This window comes from Diabrotica undecimpunctata, chromosome 9, assembly GCF_040954645.1.
Source record: "Diabrotica undecimpunctata isolate CICGRU chromosome 9, icDiaUnde3, whole genome shotgun sequence".
Lineage (NCBI taxonomy): Eukaryota > Metazoa > Arthropoda > Insecta > Coleoptera > Chrysomelidae > Diabrotica > Diabrotica undecimpunctata.
Window position 1 is genome coordinate 128,722,021 of NC_092811.1, and position 23,350 is coordinate 128,745,370.

At 34.8% G+C, this 23,350-nt stretch overlaps 2 protein-coding genes across 4 annotated transcripts in view; both read right to left on the reverse strand.

The window, feature by feature from the left end:
• The window catches only part of Mo25 (calcium binding protein Mo25), a 33,240-nt gene extending 31,314 nt beyond the window's left edge, over positions 1-1,926 (reverse strand). Inside the window, exon 1 of the mRNA XM_072545261.1 lies at positions 1,405-1,926. Within this exon, the coding sequence (XP_072401362.1) occupies positions 1,405-1,486 (82 nt within the window). The 5' untranslated portion in view covers positions 1,487-1,926. The remainder of the gene's footprint in view (positions 1-1,404) is intronic.
• Positions 1,927-2,493: 567 nt separating this feature from the next.
• On the reverse strand, positions 2,494-20,585 carry LOC140451452 (uncharacterized). Of its 3 annotated transcripts, none has more exons than XR_011952049.1 (6): positions 20,054-20,583; positions 18,573-18,727; positions 16,322-16,527; positions 12,401-12,707; positions 6,843-7,045; positions 2,494-2,785 (listed from the first exon to the last, which is right to left on the reverse strand). XR_011952049.1 is itself a non-coding variant. In XM_072545264.1 (6 exons), exons 2-6 carry the CDS (start codon positions 18,646-18,648, stop codon positions 2,537-2,539), a joined length of 1,038 nt encoding a protein of 345 aa, XP_072401365.1. In that variant the 5' UTR covers positions 18,649-18,727; positions 20,054-20,585; the 3' UTR covers positions 2,494-2,536. The 3 variants fall into 3 exon arrangements, 1 of the variants encoding a protein (XP_072401365.1); XM_072545264.1 differs by having other exon boundaries at positions 12,401-12,704; positions 20,054-20,585; XR_011952050.1 differs by lacking the exon at positions 12,401-12,707 and having other exon boundaries at positions 20,054-20,585.
• Positions 20,586-23,350: the final 2,765 nt, after the last annotated feature.

Here is a 23,350-nt window from a genome sequence, read left to right on the forward strand (position 1 = left end):
AGAGATTATTATTATTATTATTATTATTATTATAACAGTCCAACATTTTTTTATTGTAATTAGAAATACTAAATAATATATATTGGAAGTTAATTCGAAAAATTATTATTCAAACATAAACAATCAAAGTTATGTTAGAATCAACGTGTGAAGGTGTCCGATACTGATTACTGGATTACAGCAAGGCCGAGATAATCAACAAAAAAAGAAGATGTATTTGGTAACTTTTCTAGTAAATTTCTTGGGTGTGAATCTGTCTTTTTAGTTTACTCCTCCTGGTTAAAAAACAGAGTATAGGTACCTTTGATTTATATCCCATAGATATCTATATTACTGTTTAAATATGAAACATTTTAATTTTCAGTTCACAGTCTGCACTATGATTGTTAAAAAGAAGAAATCAAGCAACAAATTTTAATAGGAAACAAAACAACAGACTTTCCTACTAATCTTGTATGAAATTTTTAGCCAGGCGAGTCCTGGAATGGGCAACTAAAGCAAACAAAACTGGCTAGGCCACAAATTCATGCAACAGTCAAAGATGACTTTTAGAGAAACCCTACTATAATTACTATTTTCATTGGGAATGAGCCAGAAGTAAAGTTTAAAATAAGTTTATCATTAGATTTCTGAAGTGGAAATCAAAACGTCAAAAATAAACTTATTTTAAACTTATATTATGGCTTATTCCCAACGAAAATAGTAATTACATTAAGATGCCACAAGATCAGTATTAAAAAACTCTACATTGTAATAATTAGAGAAAGAGGTCCAATTAAAGAACAATATTCTATTCGAAAATAAGATACAGATAAACAATGTCAAGATGAAAACGAGTAGGTAGACAAAAACTAAATAAATTCTAATTTAATAAAAAATTGCACTTAATGGATCCATTGCTAAGAATGATAAAGTCATTTCTACTAAATATATTAAGATATTACTCTCCTATATGCTTCGCTTCAAAATTAGTTAGTGCTGTGCTATGTATCAGAAACTTATCAAGTTATAAAAAAAAATCAAATATGCATTGCATAAACCTTATGAAAACAGATACACAAATGTTCAAATTCTAAACCTCACTAGTGATTCTGGATGAATATATTCATGTTCACAAAATAATATTGGATCTAAGGAAAATATTTTTGTGGTATATTATATTCTATTATATACTATATTTCCTATAAGTGTTGAAGTATACAACTTAAATTTATCGTTAAATAAACGTTAAACATTGTACTCAATACATGCAAATATATACACAAACAACATTCTTGACTTAAAAATTAGTCATTTTTTAAAATAAATATGGTTCTTTATAAAAATTTACATGGACACTCATAATGCATGTACTTAAGAAGCTTTTTAACGTTGTGACTATTAAAATGATTTCATTGCACTAACCTTTTTCCAGTGAATTGACTGCTTCCTTGAGAGCCTTCACAACATCTGCTGGTCCTTTTTGAGATTTACCAAAGAGGGGCATCGTTTCAAACTTAATAACTTGATAACAAACTCTGATGTCTGCGGCAAATTCAATTAATTATTTAGGAAACTACCGACGAAACAGAATACTTAGATTGATAATCTCATCTATAAAATTTTGAAATGATTATGATATTTCGTTCATTACAAAAGGGCGTTGTTTAACTAAAGAAACTAGTGAAAGACACATCTGACGATAGTACAATTGTTTTACACTAAAATTGGATAATTTACTGGCGAAAACTTCACAAAATTTTATTTTTAATGTTTTTCGTTTTCACTTTGACTAATCCTTCTTGGGACTTCAAAATCTTCTGACTTGAACACCTGACGTCTTTATAGTATCTTATATCTTATTCAGCCACAGCACTCAACCACTATTCACACTTTCGTTCACTATTATTATTGTTTTTAAAAACTATGAAAACTACACTGTTTTGCAAAGTTTTATTTTATTACGTTTAATTTAATTTTTAATTATATCAGATTTTAGTATTATAATTTTGCCTCGCCATTTCCAAAAAAATGTCATTAAATATGTATGACAGTTGACACATTTGGAAAGAAGAAAATGCACAGTATCACCAATAAATTTACCACAGAAAAAACAATTGAATTTTTGGTTGCATAATTTAGTTTAGTAAATGGGAAATGTTAATTTTATTTTATCGTTTTAAAAATTAACTTTTATTTTCAATATTTCATTTTAAATTATATTAAGTATATCTTTTAAATGTTTATTTAAAGCTTCAAGAGGCTCGTTCAAGTATTAAGTAATATAATTAATTATATTAATACAGTTAACGCAGTTTGTTAGTTGAGAACATATGCTGCTATATTTGAATCTTACACTTCAAATTCTATTAATATCCATGAATTTACCAAAATAAATATGAATAAAATGATTCTTTGGTAATTAGTTTTACATATAAATCCACTTACTTATATTGCAAGTGATTTATGTTGTGTGATAATAATAAATATGTATAAAGATTTAGGTACTCGAAAAAGGTTTTTTAAAGCTTTATTTCCAAACTAATTATACAATTGTCTAGGAAAATTTAGTTGAAGTTGAATAAAATGTAAATTTAGGCTGAATTTCTCCAGTTGACGGTAGCATCATGTTCTTTTTTACTTTTTCGCTTAACCTGCGGACCGACGGCGATACCATATTTGTGGGGTTGCTACTTTTTTCAAAGTCACTGTTTTTATTACTCTCAGAAGTTGTACTGGGACGGAATTGATATGAACTGGATGGGAAGTAAACTGTTGTTAAATATTCTTCGGTGGACTCGATTAACTATAACATATAACGATAATTTTGTTATTACATTTTTATAGCAGAAATATTTTTTATATATTGGAAAGTGGTCTAGTGGTATTTTCATGAAAATCGGTTTAGCGTTATTGGCGATATCAGTTTATAATCAGTTATGGGGCTGTGAACAGATTTTTATAAAATGATTTTTGAAAAGTAATCGGTGATCTGAACGCAAAAATCGGAAAAGAAGAAATATATCTACCGCACATTGGTAAATATAGTCTTCATAATAATACTAATTCGAATGGACACCGAGCAGTCTCAAAGAACATGATCGTAGGAAGCACATGTTTTCTACACAAAAAAATACATATGGGGACTTGGACCTCGCCTGATGGATTAACGAACAACCAAATTGATCATGTGATCATAGATGCTAGACACTTCTCCAACCTTATGGATGTCCGCACCTATCGAGGCGCCAATATTGATTCAGATCATTTTCTAGTTGGCACAAGAATTCGGGCTAGAATCTCAAATGCGAAGAAGGAGAGAAGTACCAAAACAAGGCGCCTTAATATTGAACTCCTCAAAAACCCGCAAACGGTAGAAAGGTTTCAAAACTATATCGAAACTAAATACATAACTAAAGAGAATCTAACAATTAGTGAACAATGGGAAATGTGTAAAAATTAGATTAAAGATGCAGCAAATAACATTCTAGGGCCGCAAAGACCACCACCACGCAATGAGTGGTTCGATGCTGAGTGCGAGGACATTACAAGAAGAAAGAACAATGCATATAAACTGATGCAGCAAAGAAGAACCCGAGAAAAAGAACAAAAATATAAAGATCTCAGAAGAGAAGAGAAGTACATCCATCGGAGAAAAAAGCGAACTTATGAAAATAGAATATTGGAAGAACTTGAGGCATTAAAAAAGGAAAATCAAACAAGAAAATTCTATAAAAATCTAAATAAAGCAAGAAAAGAATTTAAACCAAAGATCGGACTATGTAAGGATAAGGAGGGGCATATACTCAATACAAAAGAAGAAGTATTGAAAAGGTGGGTGGAACACTATAAAGAACTGCTTACTATCGAAGTAGAAGATCCAAATCAACCATCCCCAGGAGCAAACAACAATACACCATTGGAGCCTCCATCAATTCAGGAAGTACGGGATGCAATAAAACACCTAAAAAATAATAAATCTCCAGGAAGTGATGGTATACCCGCGAAACTTATTAAATGTAGAGGTGCTACTCTGACTAATCATATATATATATATATATATATATATATATATATATATATATATATATATATATATATATATATAATCATACTGAGAGCCTGGAATGAGGAGCAAATCCCAGAAGAGTGGTGTATTGGAATCGTTTGCCCGCTACACAAAAAGGGCGATGAATTAGAATGTAGAAACTATAGGAGAATAACCCTCCTTAATACAGCATACAAAATATTTTCGAGTATTTTATATGGTCGCCTGAGTGAATATTCAGAGGAGCTTCTTGGCGAATATCAAAGTGGTTTTAGGCCTGGTCGATCAACAACAGACCAGATCTTTGTGCTAAGGCAAATACTGGAAAAAACCAATGAATTCAATATCGACACATACCATCTTTTCATAGATTTTAAATCGGCTTATGATAGTGTCCTAAGAAATAAATTGTATGAAGCCATGGATGAATTCCACATCCCCGATAAACTAATAAGATTGGTTAAGGCTACAATGCGTAAAGTTGTTTGCAAAGTCGAAATACAGGGCGAACAATCACAGGCATTTGAAACGCATGTTGGGCTGCGACAGGGAGATGCGCTGGCGTGTCTCCTTTTCAACATAGCTTTGGAAAAGGCGGTCAGGGATGCCCAAATAGACAGCAGAGGAAACATTTTTAATAAATTATCCCAAATTTTGGTAGATATAATATGCAGATGATGTTGATCTAGTTGCCCGCACAACACGCAAGCTAGAAGAAATGTATACCACCTTGTAAAACGCCTCAAAAAATATGGGCCTGCAAGTAAATGAAAATAAAACTAAGATAAAAGCATCAACACCCAACAATAGAGCCAAAAACATCGGCCACCAATTCACGGTTGATAATTCTACCTTTGAAGTGGTGGACAAATTCACATACTTGGGCTCCCTGATCACCAAGGAGAACGTCATGACGGAAGAAATCAAGCGAAGAATAATCCTAGCAAACAAATGCTATTTTGGACTGAGTAGACATATGAGAAGCAGAATCTTAAGCCAAAAAACAAAAATAACCATATACAACCAGTGTTGACATATGGGTCGGAGACATGGACCATTTCCAAGGCAGATGAAAATCTCCTGATTATATTTGAACGAAGGATCCTGAGAAGAATATTTGGTGGCATCTGTGAAAATGGTGTTTGGAGAAGGAGGTACAACTACGAGATATATCACAGATATAAACATATATTTGGTGGTAAAGACGTAGTATCCTTTATAAAAATAGGAAGACTAAGATGGACAGGACATCTGGCAAGATCACAGCAGAACAACCCTCCTAGAAGAATCCTTATGTCACAACCTGTGGGAAGTAGAAGTAGGGGTAGACCAAAACTCAGATGGAGGGATGGTGTAGATGAGGATGGTAGACAAATAGGCGCATCAAACTGGCAACAGTTGGCAATGGATAGAACTGACTGGCGTAATAGACTTGGGAAGGTCGAGGCTCTTTTATAGGACTGTAGCACCAATGATGATGATTTTTGAACAGCTCTTGTAATAATGTTTTTAAATAATGATATCCAGGATGTACCTGACAGTCGTTTATGGTTCCGACACGGCAGAGTTCCACCCAATTATAAAATACAAAAGCGCCAATGTTTAAATTAATTTGTTTTCTAATTTATCTAATAATGTTATTCGAGACCTACATCTCTTCTTTCCAATAGATAAAATAAAAGCGAAAATCTAGAAAAAGGGTCATAAGGTAAGGAACATTACAAATGTTTGTATTTTGAGAACGATTTCCGAAGTGGAAATTGAAACGTCAATAAACGTATTTTAACCTTTAATTGTGGCTTATTCTCATTTAAATAGTAATTAATTTAAAATGCCACAAGAAAATAGCTTCAGAACAATATTTCTATAATACGTTTAAGCTTAAGCGTGACATTAAGCGAGTCTTTTAGTAATTTTTTTTAACGTCTGGTTTTTCTTTCATGCAAGCATTTCTCTTCTTTCCTATAGTTTTTGTAAATCTGTTCTTTTTTTTAAATTTTTCTTTGCTGCTCAAGTTTATTTACATCGTTCTTTTTTCTGGAAAATATATTCGCACTCTATCGAATTAGTCGTTAAACCTATACTTCATCTAATTTACATACCGTTGCACGTCATCCGCGTCATAGCCCGTGAGGTCACATGATACCAACACGAAATATTTAGGCGGTAGGTGTGTTCTTTTTTAGAACCACTTTGCCGAGTACACTGGCATTACAGTCACTAGACGTATTTTATTATATACGCGTAGAAATAATATTTAAAGATTTCTATTAATGTTAACTTAAAGGAATACAATAATAATATGTTTATATATATACAGTAATAAGAACTATTGTTCGGAACACACTGTAACTTTAATCGAACGAAGGTGATATTTTGGCATAAATTGGTAACACTTATTTGACAGTTGCGGTGTTGACTATTGTACAGTATTTCATTTTACATCTTTATACAACGCATACAAGCGGCTCAAATTGTTTTTAACAAGATTATTTTTTAAATCTTGTTTTGTTTCTATTTATTTACATTAAATATTAATTTGTTTTGTTGTACAATCCACTTTTGCAATAATTATGTGACCTATTTGATTTAAAATGGATTCAGGATTTTTTTATACTTTGGCAACTATGTCAACTTAGATCTCTGTCAATGACAATGACGTGCGACGGTAGGTAAATTAGATGTACTGTATATGATTCTGGTTTTGCTTTCAATATTGTTTGGAAATCTTTTCATTATTTGGCAAAGATACTTATTAATTCATTTATATTTTTCTGAATTAATTTGAAACGTATAAAAACTAAAAAAAAATTACCTTACTACTATCTTGACTAGCAGATTTCTTCATTGGCTCTGTTTGTGACTTCGTAGTTGATCTATTCAGAGACTTATCGCATAAAAAGAAGTGAACGGAATTGCATTTCATTTTCTTTTTGACTATGCGATAAATGGTAAAAATCCCAAACAAAATCACTGCAAAAGTAAATACCACTACCTGTAAAATTTTTCCACCTGAAACTATAAAATTATTTTTGTTGTATGAGTAGTTATGACAAGACGAAGAAACAAAAAAAAATAGATAAAAACCATCGAGTTACAATCTAGATTCTAACTTGATGATAAAAACATGATTCAGATGAAAATAATATACAGTCCCTGTCAAATTATTAGACACATTCCTGTTTTTTGATAAATAATTTATTGTTTTATACAACTTTATATGCAGTACTTTCACATACAAACATACAGAAATGGATTTTTATTCAGGAAATTTATTATACATTTCGTATTTGTATTTATTTGTCAAATATGGCAACACTGTGTTAATCAATTCTTACCGGAACGTAAACAAGTCTAACCCTACTCCCACCGCGTTCACGGGTGGTTCAGTTGCGGGTGTGTCTCTGTGGCTTGATGAGCTATGTTTGTTTATTTAACAGTTTCTGAATCTAGTGGATTTCTGAATCTAGAAGGTTTCCCAATCTAGTGTACGATTCATAAAGAAAAAGATTGAATCAGGGGAAGAATTGAGCCCAAAACGAAAGAAAAAAATGCGGCAGGAAACCTATTTTCACTTTATAAGGTCAGAAAGGTCTTTAAAGAAAATTTCCCTGGAAAACAGATTTGCTACCACAAAATTGATAAAATCGCAACTCCAAGATGTTAGTGTGAATGCTTCTGAACGTAATGTGCAAAGAAAATTAAAAGATTTGGGTTTTAAGGCTTGCCGCCTCGCTAGGAAGCCCAAGTTAACACCTGCAATAAAAGCAAAGCGTCTTCTTCAAGTGCCATCTCTGCGGCGGAGGTCGGCAATCATCATAGCTATTTGGACTTTTGAGACGGCTGCTCTGAAAAGTTCATTTGATGTACATCCGTACCACTCTCTCAGGTTGCACAGCCATGACATACTACGCCTCCCTATGCTTGTCTTTCCTTTGATATTTCCCTGCATAATCAGTTGGAGCAAGGTGTATTTCTCTCCACGTGTAATATGCCTGAGATATTCCAATTTTCTTGTTTTAATTGTATTTAAAATTTCTATTTCTTTATTGATCCTTCTCAGAACCTCTTTGTTTGTGACGTGTTCTGTCCACGATATTTTTAGAATTCTTCTATAAACAATGAAAGCAAAGCATCTGAATTGGACCAAACAGTGGCGTGATAAAGATGTGGACTTCTGGAGATCGGTGAGTTCATAATTTATTCACAAATTATGCATTTAAGCAACAGAAAGACCAGCAAACATTTTTTTTCTATTGTTGAAAGGTGGCTTCAGTGATGAATGCACATTTGAAATTTTGCAGAACAAAGCTCAGTTTGTGTGTCGTCGTCATGGAGAAAAGTTTCATTCTGTTTTGTTCAGACTGTGAAGCACCCTACAAAAGTAATGATTTGGTATTGATGATGGATACGGTAAGGGAAGTGTCATTAGCAGTAAGGGTACTGGACATCTGTACGTGGTAAAAGGAATGATGCAGTAAGATCAGTATAAATATGTCTTACAAAGGCGGTTGATTCCGCAGCTCCAAGCTTGGTTTCCAAATGGGAAACTATTCATTTTTATGCACAATTTAGCTCCCTACCATACAACACGGTCTGTGAAAGCTTTTTTGGCAGAACGAAACATCCCTTTGTTGGATTGGCAAGAGAAGTGGTTAAAGATATTATCACAAACAAAACGCAGAACTTAGAAAGAATAATTTACGCGTGGAATCATGATCCTCAAATGCAGAGACAGTACAGGGTTGCATTAATAGTATGCCGCGTAGAATTAAAGCTTTGACAGCGGCTAAAAGTGGCTCAACAAAATATTAACATTACATTGTCGTTGAAGTGTCGTTCAATTTGGTACTGTATCTTTTGGTTGGAGTGTAATCTGTGTGTGGGAACCTTTCCGTTTGATATATCATCATCATCATCATCATCATCATCATCATCATCATCATCATCCAGCCCCATTTTCACATCCATTGTTGGATATAGGCCCCCTCCAAACGTCTCCAGTTCCCTCTATATCTAGCTGCTGCAATCCAGTCTGTTTCTATTCTCCTTAGGTCGTCGGTCCATCGGGTGGGAGGTCTGCCTCGACTTCGCTTGTCGGCTCTTGGTCTCCACTCCAATAATCTCTTCGTCCATCTTCCGTCTTCCATTCTAGCAACATGTCCAGCCCACCTCCACTTTTGTTTATTGATTCGCAGTATAATATCGTCTACGCCAGTTCGTCGGCGTATCTCCTCATTTCTCACGCGATCTTTCAAGGTCAGGCCCAGCATTGATCTCTCCATTCGCCTTTGTGTTACCCTCAGTTTTTCGGCAGTAGCTTTCATTAAAGTTAGGGTCTCTGCTCCGTAGGTCAAGACTGGTAAGATGCATTGGTTAAATGCCTTCCTTTTCAGGTGAATTGGGGTATTTGTTTTAAAAATGTCTCTCATCCTTCCATATGCCGCCCATCCCAACGTGATTCGTCTATTTAGCTCGCAGGTTTGGTTGTCTCTGGTTATTCTGATTTCATGACCCAAGTATGTGTATTTATCGATTAATTCTACCTTGTTGTTATTGATCTGTATCTCTTCGCTGGGAACCATATTGGTCATCATTTTGGTTTTCTCGAAATTTATCTCCAGCCCAGTTTCTTGTAGTATGTCATTCAGTTCTTGGAGCATGTCTTTGATCTCTCCCAGATTATCTGACAGAAGCACGATATCGTCCGCAAAACGTAGATGGTTTAATCTTTCTCCATCGATGGATATTCCTTTCTGTTGCCATGTTAGTCTTTTAAATGCATACTCAAGAACGGTAATGCACAGCTTTGGTGACATGGTATCACCTTGCCTGACTCCCCTTTTTATCTTTATTTTATTAGTTGCTGAATGTAGACTTATGGTTGTTGTGGCATTTTCATATATATTTTTAACTATATTACAATATCTGTGGTCGACCCTGCAATCTTGTAGTGCTCTTAAGATGGACGGTAATTCCACTGTATCAAACGCCTTTTTAAAGTCTACAAATATCAATGCCAAGGGACGGTTATATTCGTTAGTTTTTTCTATCAGGGTTTTTAGGCACTGCAGGTGATCGTTTGTGCCGTAATTAGGGCGGAAACCGGCTTGTTCCCGAGGTTGGTAAAAATCCAGCTTTGTCTCTAATCTGTTATTATTCGGGTGTATAATTTATAAAGATGGTTAAGGAGACTGATTGGTCGGTATCTTTCCAGGTCTGCTATATCTCCCTTCTTGTGTAAGAGTACAGTTATTGAATTATTTCACTTTGTTGGGATATTTTGATTCCATAGGCATAGATTAAAGAGCTTTTGAATTTTGGTTATCAGTACTGAGCCTCCTATCTTTATCGCTTCCGTGACGACACCGTCCTCCCCCGGAGCTTTGTTATTCTTCATCTTTTTTAGAGCCTTGTAAATTTGGTCCAAGGAGATTTCTGGGATATCTGCGGAACCCTGATTTTGAACCTTCCTCTGCTGATATTCAACTATATCTAGAGTCGATTGGTTGCTATATAATGTCTCATAAAATGATTCCACAATTTGTAACAAATGTTCTCTGTTTGATGTGATGTTGCCATTTCTATCCTTGAGTTTGACTATTTGTTTATTTCCATTTGTGAGTTTGCGTCTCATTATTTTCATACTCTTATTTTCCTCAATAGTTTTGATGATTTTCTCATCTTTGTATTTTCTTAGGTCTTTTCTGATTTCTCTTGATACTTCCTTGTTCATTTTATTTATATCGTCGTTACTAGAGTTTTCGTCGCTTCTCAGTATTCTTCTTTGTTCCATTTTTTTCTGTGTTTCCAGACTAATTTTTTCTTCCTTCACGCTTTTTGGGCAGCATTTCTTTTGAGCTTCTGTTATTGCTTCTACTATTATGTCATTTAGGATGTTAATATCATTTGTTGATGATTTTTCTTGAAGGAATTTACCGATATGATCTTCAAAATTTTGTTCGTTGTTTGGATGTGTCCATATGTTTATTTGCTTCTTTTTTATCATATTGTGTCGTTCATAGTTGGTATTTAACACAATGGTGGCTCTCACCATACGATGGTCGCTTGATTTCGCAAATTTATTTAGCACTGTCACATCTGTAAATATGTATCTTTTATCAGTGATAAAGTAATCAATCTCGTTTGTCGTCTTCCCATCTGGGCTTTTCCACGTCCATCTGCGGTGAGGTTTCTTGTAGTAGTAACTGTTCATTAGGAATAGGTTTTTCTCTAGTAAGAAGTTTAAAAGAGTGTCGCCACGGTCGTTCCGTCCCTGACTTCCAAAATTTCCAAGAGCAGTTTCTGCTGGATCCAGTTTTGTTCCTATTTTGGCGTTAAAGTCTCCACATATAACTGTGAAATGTGTACGGTTCTTTGTGATGGCTGTGCTTAAATCATCATAAAAGACTTCGATCTCCTTGTCTGTATATTCTGTTGTTGGAGCATAGACTTGGATAACTTTTAGATTATATCTAGTATTTATTTTGAACGTGGCATATGTAACTCTAGTGGATACTGATTGGACAGTTTTTAGATTTCCTGCTAGCTGTTTGTTTATGAAGAATCCGACGCCTCCTACTGACTTATGTTGTTCTCCGTGATAGTAAAACAAGTGACCGGATTTTAGGGTCTCGAGGCCTTCACCTCGCCTTCTCACTTCACTAACTCCGACGATGTCCCATTTGATCTTTTCTAATTCTTTTTCCATTTCTTTAAAGCTTTCATTAGAAAGTAGAGTTCTAGTATTCATGGTTGCAATTTTGAAAACTGTTTGTTTTTTAAAGCATACTCTTGTCAAATTTGTGTCCCCCCCAGAATCCTTGGGACAGACTGATAAATCAGTGTGAGAGTGTTTTCTCACCTGGGGTAGTTTCCGTTTTATTTTAAAATCTGACATTTGTAAGGGTTTTTGGTTAAGTTCAATGCCACGCGAGCCACTGCGTGTTGGCAAGGTTTCAGTTTCAGCCGCCCACTCTGGGAACAGACGCTGTTTGCAGCCGCCCACTCTGGGTCAGACGCTGCTGCTGTCGCAGTATCACAGCCGCTAACTCATAATGTGAGTGACGCCTGTGAGTATCTGGAATTAAGCCTACAGGATTTTTACTTCCCATAGCCTTAATCCAGTAATGACATTACTGCTGCCTAATGTCATATCCTCAGTTGATCCGCGGGTACTTATTTGGTAATGCCTTATTCGTACCTGTCCTGCATATCTGCAGGAACTTTCCCTATCAGCTATATGGGACGTTTGATATATACATTGGAACTATTGGTTGTATGTTATATACATACTGTCGACCAAGATTGACTGTAACTTACATATTGACTTTTTCTTGATTGGCGGTACAAAAAAAAAACAAAAGAACATACCTTTACAGACTTTGATATTTTCGTCAAATTTTCCCCTAGTACCACAATTAAACTCTCCGTCGCACTCTAAACTTCTACTAATACAAACTGTTCTGTTTCCTATGACGCAGGGTATTTTTCCAACTTCTTTACAACTTGACAATTGTCGCGAAAGTGTATATGCTGCAGTGACCACCAGTTTTAGATTACTGGAAATATTGACAAAAGTGAAGTTAAATGTTATCGAAATATGTTCGATAACTTTGTGATGTAGATAGATTTGGTGTATTTTCTTGGCACACACATCGATTATGTTTTCGTCTTGCTACTGAAATTTAAAAAATATGAATATGCAGTATAAATACAATAAATACAACGAACCATCAACATCAATGTATTTAAAAGTCACTACGCAAAAGAACTATAAGAGTCCGGATCTGAATATGTACAACAAACACCCAGAAGATATCAAATCCATGGACCAGAAATTAACATCGAAGATAACCTAACTACCAAACTAACTAAGAACCTATGGACCAGAAGGAATCCTTGCTAAACGTTTGTAAAATGTTACAAAACTTGTTAATATGCTATGGACCACAAGGAATCCATGCTTAACTTTTAGAAAAAGAAACTCCAACCCTTGTTAATATGTTGACAGAACTTTTTAATAACGGAGATGATAGATTTGAAAGCTGGAAAGAAGGATGGATTACATCATCATCATCATCTTGGTGCTACGGCCCTTAGAGGGCCTCGACCTTCTCAAGCTTTCTACGCCATTCTATTCTGTCCCTTTGCCGACTCCGATCTTCTCGGCATCTTGTGTTACCCCGTCCATCCACCTTAGCTTTGGTCTACCCCGTCTTCTCATTCCTACGGGTTGCGCTGTTAGAATCTTTTTTATCATGTTTGACTCAGGGGCCCGGGCTACATGTCCTACCCACTGCAGGCAGTTTCGCTTAATTATAGTGGTAATATCTTTACCACCAAACGTATGCTTGTAGATATTCTGCAGTTCAAAGTTATATCTACGCCTCCATACTCCGTTCTCACAGACCGCTCCGAATATCTTGCGTAGCACCTTTCTTTCAAAAATGGATAGAGCGGATTCATCTGTTTTCGTTAGCGTCCATGCCTCTGATCCATATGTGAGAACGGGGACTATCAGTGTTCTATACAGCCTTATACGAGTTTCTTGAGACAGACGTTTGTTAGCTAAGTACTTTGATAGACCATGATAACACCTGTTTGCAATTATTATTCGCCTTTTTATTTCCTCAGATGTGTTATTATTGGGGTTAACCGATGTCCCTAGATATATGAACTCTTTGACTGCTTCGAAGTTTTGGTCATTGATGATTAAATTTGTGTCAACATTTCCAGCTCTTGTGTTTGTGTTAGTCGCCATGAATTTGGTTTTATTTTGATTTATCTGTAACCCCATTCGTTCTGCTGCTGCTACTAGCTCGGTTAGGATTTCCGCAGTTCTCGCCCTAGTTCTTGTTATAATGTCCACGTCGTCTGCATATGCGAGAATTTGGACTGATCTATTAAATATTGTTCCCCTGCTATCTAAATTAGCGTCTCGTACAACTTTTTCTAAGGCGACATTAAAAAGCTGACACGCCAGCGCATCTCCCTGCCTTAACCCCCTATGTATTTGAAATGGGGTTGACGAGTCGTTTTGAATTTTAACTGCTGATAGCATCTTCGCCATTGTCACTTTTATCAAACATATGAGTTTTTTTGGAATTCCCAACTCATTCATAGCATTGTAAAGACTTGGTCTTAAGACACTGTCATATGCCGCTTTAAAATCGACAAAAATATGATACATATCTATGTTAAACTCTTGCGCTTTTTCGAGGATCTGTCGTAGTGTAAAGATCTGGCTAATGGTTGAACGTCCACGCCTGAATCCCGACTGATATTCTCCTAGAAACATTTCAGTATAAGGCTTTAATCTCTCGTGCAAAATATTTGACAATATCTTGTATGCTGTATTTAGGAGAGTAATTCCGCGGTAATTATTGCATTCCAGTTGGTTTCCCTTTTTGTGTAACGGGCAAATTAAGCCTAAGCTCCATTCTTCAGGCATTTGCTCCTCAGACCAAATTCTACAAACAATTTCTCGCATCACCTTGGTGAGCTGCTCTCCACCGTGCTTAAATAACTCTGCTGGGATGCCATCGCTACCTGGGGACCTATGGTTCCTTAGTTTTTCTATAGATATTTTCACTTCTTTTACCGAGGGGGGTTCCACGAGTTCCTCATTTCGATATTCCAGCTCTATATTGTTAGTAGGTTCCCCTTCCAGCAACTCTCGAAAGTGCTCTACCCATCGTAAAAGGATATCCTCTTTGTTGGTAAGTAAGTTACCTTCCTTATCATTACAATAGTTGATTCTTGGTTTGAATTCTTTTCTAATACTATTTATTTGATGATAGAACTTTCTTGTTTCTCCTTGACTCATATGGCTTTCGAGCCGTTCTAATATGTCATTTTCCGAGTTTCGTTTCTTTTTTCGGTGTATGCGTTTTTCCTCTCTCCTTAAGTTTTTGTATCTATCTATTGTTGTTCTAGTTTTTCGTTGTTGCATGGTCCAGGATGGATTACACTGATGCATAAAAAAGGGATTAGTCAAACTGCAAGAACTACCGCTCCATTACAGTTACCAGCACTCTCAGTGCTATACAGAAAAGACGAAAACCCTAGTCGAAAATGAATATGAACCACTTGAGCTGGAACAGCAAGCAGGATTTCGAGTTGTACTATTTTGCATCGATCACATCTACACTTGAACCCAACTAAATGAAAACCTAATGGCTAGGGATAGACCAACTCATCTATTAGTTGTGGACTTGACGAAAGCTTATGATACAATATCCCTATGTAGACTATGGCAAGAACTAAAAAGTATATCTATTAATATTACTACAAAGATCAAAAGTAAGGATTAACAGATAAATATTATTAAAGATATAGAAACAATCTGAAACAGATTGAAGAATAACAGGAACTAATGGGGCCAATCGATTTGACGAACTCCTCATCTCAAAATGGCCAGCAACAGATATATTTAATACAAAAAAGAATCATATAGCGAATTATAATTCAGATTAGTACCTTTTGGTACATGTAACGTACAAGAGCTAAAGACAATTAGAGATAAGCTGTCAAATATGGAAAGAGGGCTGGCAAGCTATAAGATTAAAAGCTCTGGACTAGCAGAAACGCATTGGTGAGAAGAGGGCCATTTTAGAACACATAATGGCAATTACGTTTACTTCTCTGGCAGTGAAACCCAGAACTATACAGGTGTTGCCATTCTGGTCTCACCAATATTACAAAAGTCTATCGTTGAATTTAAAGCTATGAGCGATAGGATAGTTATCCTTAAACTGAAAGGCAAACCATATTAACTCAATATCATACAAGTTTATGCGCCAACCAGTACAGCAGACGACATAACAGTCGAGGAATTCTACGAAAAATTGGAAACAGCAATTACTAACATTCCAAATAAAGTCAATTACAGTAATTATTAACATTCCACTCCCTCCGGGGGGTCAGGATTGCATAGAGAGATCTTTTGGAAGCACAACTACAAATGAAATATGGACCAATTTAAAATCCTAACAAAGAAACAAGAATATCAGTACAATCTATGGATACAACAACAGAAACAGAGGAGAAAAGAATGCAGGTCATTAATAAGGGAGTTGAAACCGATTGTATTAAAAACTGCTGTCAAATCGTCAGACATTACGAGACAAAGGATCGCGGGATAGTATATTGAGATATAAAAAATAGCAGTAAAAGATACAGACAATCTAAATTTAATCAGTAATCTACTTACGAGTCCAAAGATAAAAAAGTTATGTTTTAAAAATAAATGAAAATAAAACATGTTTAGAATACAATAAATTTGATATGTACCACAATAAGTTCACCGGGTTTACACTCCATTTCCTTAACAAACTCTAAAACTATTATTAATCCAACATCCTTGAATGTACTAAACATGTCTAACTGGCATTTTGAGTTATTTCTTGAAACATAAATAACGAAATTGTCGATATCTCCCTCTTTGGCAGGCAGAAAAAGAGTTTTAGAACTATTAGAACTACAGGATTTTCTAAAATCTGAAAAATAAATAAATAAATTTATGTAGATAATTAATATTTGTACAAATTATGCAATTGAGAGAACAATAACATTTGGAACAGATAAATTTATATACGCTTATAAATATAAAGAAAGAAATGGATGATATTAGAGGATCCACCCTATAATCCCAATTTATCACCTTGCGATTCTCACTTGTTTGGGCCACTGAAAAAGGTATTAAAAGATAATCGTTTTCAATCGGACGAAGAAGTACAAAACGCCGTAAAAAAATTCTTCAAGCAGAAGCCACAAAAGAATTATTCAAGCACAGTATACATCGGTTGGTAAAAGAATAGGATATGTGCCTTAATTGTAGTGCTGATTATTTGTAGATATATTTTTTCTGGGCCAAAATTAGTAGACTATAAGCCCATGGGACATTTTTAAGGGGTCATTTGACTCAGCATCCAAGTCCACAACAAAGAGCTAATGGGCGTCCTCAAAGCAAAACAATTACAATACAATGACCTTCGAATTATAACAAATCTATGTTATAAATAGCAGTCATATACGCATGAATGAACACACATCAGAAGAGTTCGAAATTAAAAGAGAAGTGCGACAGGGGTGTGTATTGTCACCACTACTATTTAATGCATACTCTGAAAAAATTATGAAAAGAGCTCTTGAGGGAGAAACAGCAGGAATAAAGGTCAATGAAACACCAATTAACAACATTAGTTATGCAGGTGATACTATCATAATAGCAGACAACCTCAAAGACCTCCAAAAGCTAATGAACAAGATAGTTGAGTGTGGAGAAGAATATGGATTATCAATAAACACCAAGAAAACCAAATTTATGAGGATATCAAAAACCCAAAATAATGATGAAAGCCTGACAATTAACGGTAAAACTTTAGAGCAAGTTCAAAACTATAATTATTATCATGGCACAATAATTAATCACACAAACGATTACTCCAAAGAAATCAAAGTTCGAATAGAGAAAGCACGAACAAACTTCAATAAAATGAGAAAGGTACTTTGTGCAAGAGAACTGAAATTAGACTTGGGAGTTAGGCTGGCAAGGTGTTATATTTTCTCGACTCTGCTTTACGGGATAGAAGCATGGACACTTAACGCGTCGACTACTAAAAAGTTGGAAGCGTTTGAACTGTGGGTGTATAGAAGAATCCTGAAGATATCATGGACCGAGCATGTAACAAACAACGAAGTCATGAGAAGAGTCAACAAAAGAATGGAAATATTGGAAACCATCAAGACACGAAATCTGCAATACCTGGGACATGTTATGCATAATGAAAAATGCAACAAATATGTTTGACCAAAATGTCCCCCCTGCCCCTTGAGAGGTAAGTTTACCTTACTTGTGTGATCACCTATACCGCTAAATTGACAACATAATTTCTAAATTTGATATTACCTATTATAGTATTGATAAATGCTGGGTCAAATGACCCTTTAAGAATGTCCCATGTTCTTGTAGTCTATAGGATTCAGTTGAACAAGCCTCGTATTACCAAACCTGGTATAAGAAGAAAAATTCAAATGAAGTTGAAAGAGTTGAAAAATACACAAATCTAATAAAAACCGTGGTTGAGACAGAAATTAAACGAAAATGCCAAGGAAAATAGAATGGAATAAACATGTTGATTCAATTACGATTCAATTAATATTTTGAGACAGATCGCCAACATTGGGCGACAAAATCCATTGGGCGACATTAAAAAAAATAATATGATGGTATAGAAGATATTGAAAAATCTTGCTTTTCAAAGGAAATTTTAAATATTTTGTGAAGTAGATAGGTTTAGTAATTAAAAATCCTTAGTTTATTAAAAACCCTTAGCAATTCTTAAAAGAATTTCATGGTTCTTTACACAATTATTTATCGTTTGGTAGACTTAATGTTTAAGTTTGGCCAGACGATTCGCCATCGTAAGAAACTTAATAAAATCAAGTACAAAAACATTGAAAATAAATATGTACTCGACAAAAATATCGCTGTCAAAGTTAATAGCATCTTAAAGTTATTATTTTATAAAGAAAATCATACCTATAACATTTTCATTTATAACACTGAACACGCATCCATTTGTTAAAAAGAAAAACAGAATAAAGACTTTTATCATCTAAATATATTCATCAAACTGACAAGAATGTGGCAGAAATGACATTTTGGTTATTTTTTGTCTAAATCTGACGTATAAGCTGAAACAGAAAAAAAATTACATTATACTAATACTATCTGAACACACATACTATTTCTATATTATATTAAAATACAGGGTTGGGATAAAATATGGAACCAAGTAAATTTTTTGTACTGCTATACTTCCAGTTTCACTGGAAATACCCTCAACTTATTTAATTTAAATAGGACACCCTATATGTTTTTTCAGATTTTAAAAATTCTTATTATTGATAATTCACATTTACCAAAGTTTCCTAGAATAAAAGTTTACCAGAAGAGGAGAGATGCCGCACTTTTTGGTACGGAGACATACCGTACTTATATTATGTAGATTTAAGTTGTTAATTTGCGCAAATATATTTGAAAGTTTTGGCTTAGACTTTACAAATAATAGTTCTATTTGACATGAAACTTTTAATTTAAAAAAGTAAAAATTCAATTTTGTTCAGGTAAATTTACAATGCCGAGGAAATACATTCGAACCAGCTTAGCCTTGGTGCAATTATACTGAAGACCAATTAAGTCTAGCAATAAATAAGGTTCAGGTCGATGAGATATCAACACGAGAAGCAGAAAAACGATATGGAGTACCAGCACGTACAATTGATAGAAAGATAAAATCTGGAATGCATAGTAAAGGAGCTCTAGGTCAAGAAGGTAAATTGTATTTTATAAAATAATAAATTTTTATAAAAAATAATGTTTTGGATTGTTTCAGGTATTCTCGGAAAGGAAGATGAGAGGGGACTTGCCAATTACATTAAATGTCTTTGTACAGCTGGATTTGCGCCTGAATCTTAATTCTGTCCGAACTTTGCCTTTTAATTTTGCTGAAAAGCTTACTTTTTCTTCACCTGGAAAAGCTGTAAAACAATAGTTTAGAGTTTTTATGGAAAGTAACCCAGATCTTTCCCTACGGCAATCAGAGGTGTTGTCATTAGTAAGAGCTCAAGGAATAAATAGGTCAGAATTATTTGAGTTACTAACAACAATTTTAATTGAAAATAATTTAATAGATCATCCAGCGAACATTTTTAATATGGATGAGTGCGGAATTCAGATGATAAATAAACCATCTAAAGTGATAGCTCTCGAAGGAGTAAAGGATGTACATACATTGACATCTCGTGAAAGAATAGAAAACGTAACGGTAATTGGTAGTTAACCGAAAACCAGAATTTTCTGATGGCCTACCTGCTGGTTCTTTGGTTTACATGCATAAGAAGTCTTCTCTTATAATATCCGTTTCATTCATACAGGTACTTCTCGTAATCTCTTAGTCGACAACAACATACTCTACTATTCGTTTTTATTTATGACTTACAATCAATAAGAACACTTACCTTTATGCTTGTTAATAACAATTTTCCATTTAAGCTTTGGATTCTTCTTCGACTCAACACTTTGATCGTCAACACTGGCATTTGTTTCTTTAATATTTGGCAGTTGTTCGCCCATCATATTTAACTGAAATCAAAAATAGCAACAACATAACAAACAAAAAACATACGAAATGTTCACAAAGTTGGAATCATTTTAACGATATCTTCTTCTTTTCTGCAAATTCTAATCTTGTGATCAATTAAGGTTATCTTCCTAACCTAACCTAAGACTGTACTGAGAATTTTGCTTTCTTGCTGATGTGTTTGAGTTGAAATACTTTTTGATTCGTTTCGAGTTTTTCTTTATGCCTTACCTTTACCACTAGGTAGTGGTCGGAATATATGTCATATGTTTTATTCTATTTTGTGTTTGCTTTATTTATTATTTGATTCATAACCCTTTTAGACCTTGAGTTATACCATAGGGGAATGTGGGGCAAAACGGACACTCGAGGCAAAGATAGGATTTCTTCCACCACGCCTAAAATGGGAGCGCTGCTCGAATCAAAGCAATCATGTGTTGAAGCCTTTGCTAAAACTTGATTGTTAAGGTTGATTCAAACACATCAGTCACGTCACAGATCCGGCGCCGAACCGGCACCGTTCCGTCACAGAATTATTCGTTTCGTCTGTTCGTACACACCCGGAATGCATCATTCTTCAGCGACCAATCTGTTGAAAAGAAGGCAAATTTCTCGGACGAAGAATTAGCAATAATTGCTATATGTTTGGACGATGAATAAGAAGCGAAAGCAAACCAAACTCTGAACTGCAAAATTTGCTTTTGTAAGGTGGAAATACAATAGGAAATGGTTTTTAAGTAAGAGACACATTTAAAAATTATTTTAATTCTCCAGGGCGTCTTTACTGTGGCAACTTGAAAAAATTTAAAGACTATGTATTTTTTTTGTTACGGTGAAATAAAAATAATAAAAAGCATTTCTGCTCCGATTTCCTTCCAAATAGTATTTTTTTAACCAATGTCCATGTCCATGTATTTAGAATGCGACAAATCATTTAAAACATTATATTTTCTCACATATTCTGTTAATTGTTCGTCGTTAATTTTATTTTGTTCGCTTTCACCGCCCGTCATATTTCGCCCGATCGAAACCTGTCCGCTTGGAAACTGTTCGGCAACGAATGAATGTAAACGCCAGCCGGCCAGCGGCATATTTCTATTAAATAATATTTTTAGTGACGGATTGTTCCGTTCGGCGCCGGAACTGTGACGTGGCGAGACTAATGCGTTTGAATCGACCTTTAGTGTGTTGTCGATAGCCGTCGCAGTAAAACCCTGTGCGTCCTTGAAAGCCAAAGTTGTATACCCTCTGTGATGTAATATTTACAAGCAACGGAATAAGCAATAAAAGCGTAAGTTTTGGATGTTTATATGTATCTTCTCAATTACTTCCTATAGTTTTGTTATCTGTACATTGGGCTAACAATAAATCTATGAAAAGTCAATGGAGACTTATTTTCGTATTTACTTTCATGTCATACTTCATGTCCAGCAATAACTTTAATAACATTTTCTAGTTTATTTCAATCTTGCCATCGCGAGGAAGAAAAATGAAGGAATCATCAGTCGAATTACACTGTATTAAAAGTATTCTTCTTTACCGGCTTGGAAACATGTAATTGAGGAAGCAAAATCAGCATAGAACAAATAAAAAATATATTGGTAATGGTATACTTACATCTAAAACATATCGAATCCTCATTAAGCCATATTAGTTCTGTTTTTAGTACATGCTGGGAAATACCAAATCATAACATATCAACACGAAAAAGTAAATAAAATAAAGAGCTAAAAAGTATATTTTTAGTATGTTTTTAAAAATGATTATAAAATAATTAATTTAGTCTTATATAACTAAAAACAATTAATGAACGCCCTAATACAGTTCTCATAAAAATAGTATACAGAGTGACCTGCTGAAACGGGGCCGATTTTTATTCCAAAGGGGATGGATATTGTTACGCTAGCCTTGTTACGCCCCTGAGAACCTTCACGGCGCGATGATTCGACCACAGCTATCTAAAGCCAGCGAGAAATATCGATGGGATTCCAGAATGACTGGAGCGACTATATATAAAGATAGACTAAATTGTAGAAAGTCAGTCATGGATAAAGGCTTAACATTCAAAAAATACGTTGACACCACAATACAAAAAGCAAGCATAGCAAAAGCGTCAATAAGAAGACTAGCAGGAAGAAAAAGCAAACTGCGAATGAAAACAAAAATAAGATTAATAAATAGTATAATTCTTCCTATACTAAAATATGCATATCTCGCATGGACACACATATGCAATACTGCAAAAAAAAATGCAAGCGGCACACAACAGCAGCCTAAGAGAAGCAGTCAACGTACCGAGATACGTTGCTGAAAGATTTCTATTTAAAGAATTACAACAAATTAAAGTGACTGAAATAATGAAAGATAAAACAAGGACAAAGTTCGCGGAACTAGAGAACCATCCAAGTCACATATTGCGAAAGATCATGAGATACGACGCTTTCCACCGATGAAAGCACAAAAGACCCAAAGAACAAACAGTGGAATAAAAATAAAATAAAACCAGAGGAAAACCAAACAAAAATTCCAGGGGTATTTTTGTTTGGTTTCGAACTGAGAAAACAAAAATCACCGGGGAGAAAATAAAACAAAAAACAGTAACAACACACAAAAGTGGATAGTTAGCTCTATAAAATCGTGGACAAGCTCAATCACAGTGTAGGCCCAGGTAATTTGATTATATTTATTATAATTTTATGTTTCAGGACACACACATCCTACAAAAAAAAATACAAAAGACACAAAAAACAGCTTCGGCCACCAAAAATATTACAAAATTCTAACCACAAAAAAACAGTAACAAAAACCATAAACGCTCGGGTAAGCGGGGCTCAACCCCCGGAGTACCACGTCTCCGAACTGGGCCTAGCCCAGAGCAGAGACTTGAGGCTCAAGTAAGCAATTTTAGATTCGCGGAAAAGTCACATGAAGATAACAGGAATAGTTGGAGTTCTTTTACCCAGGACACCCACATGAAGAGCATTTGAAAAGTGATTCCTGTTTATAACTCGAGTCAATACTCTGAGTCAAGAGTAGAAAAAAATATGCTATCTGCGCTGCAATGTCAAGGATGCATAGCATTAAATTTGGGCAAGAAGAACTAGTATTGATAAAGGCAAAAGCGCTTTTAACCAATTAAAAAAGGTCCTCTGTAACTGTCTTTAAATATTAATAT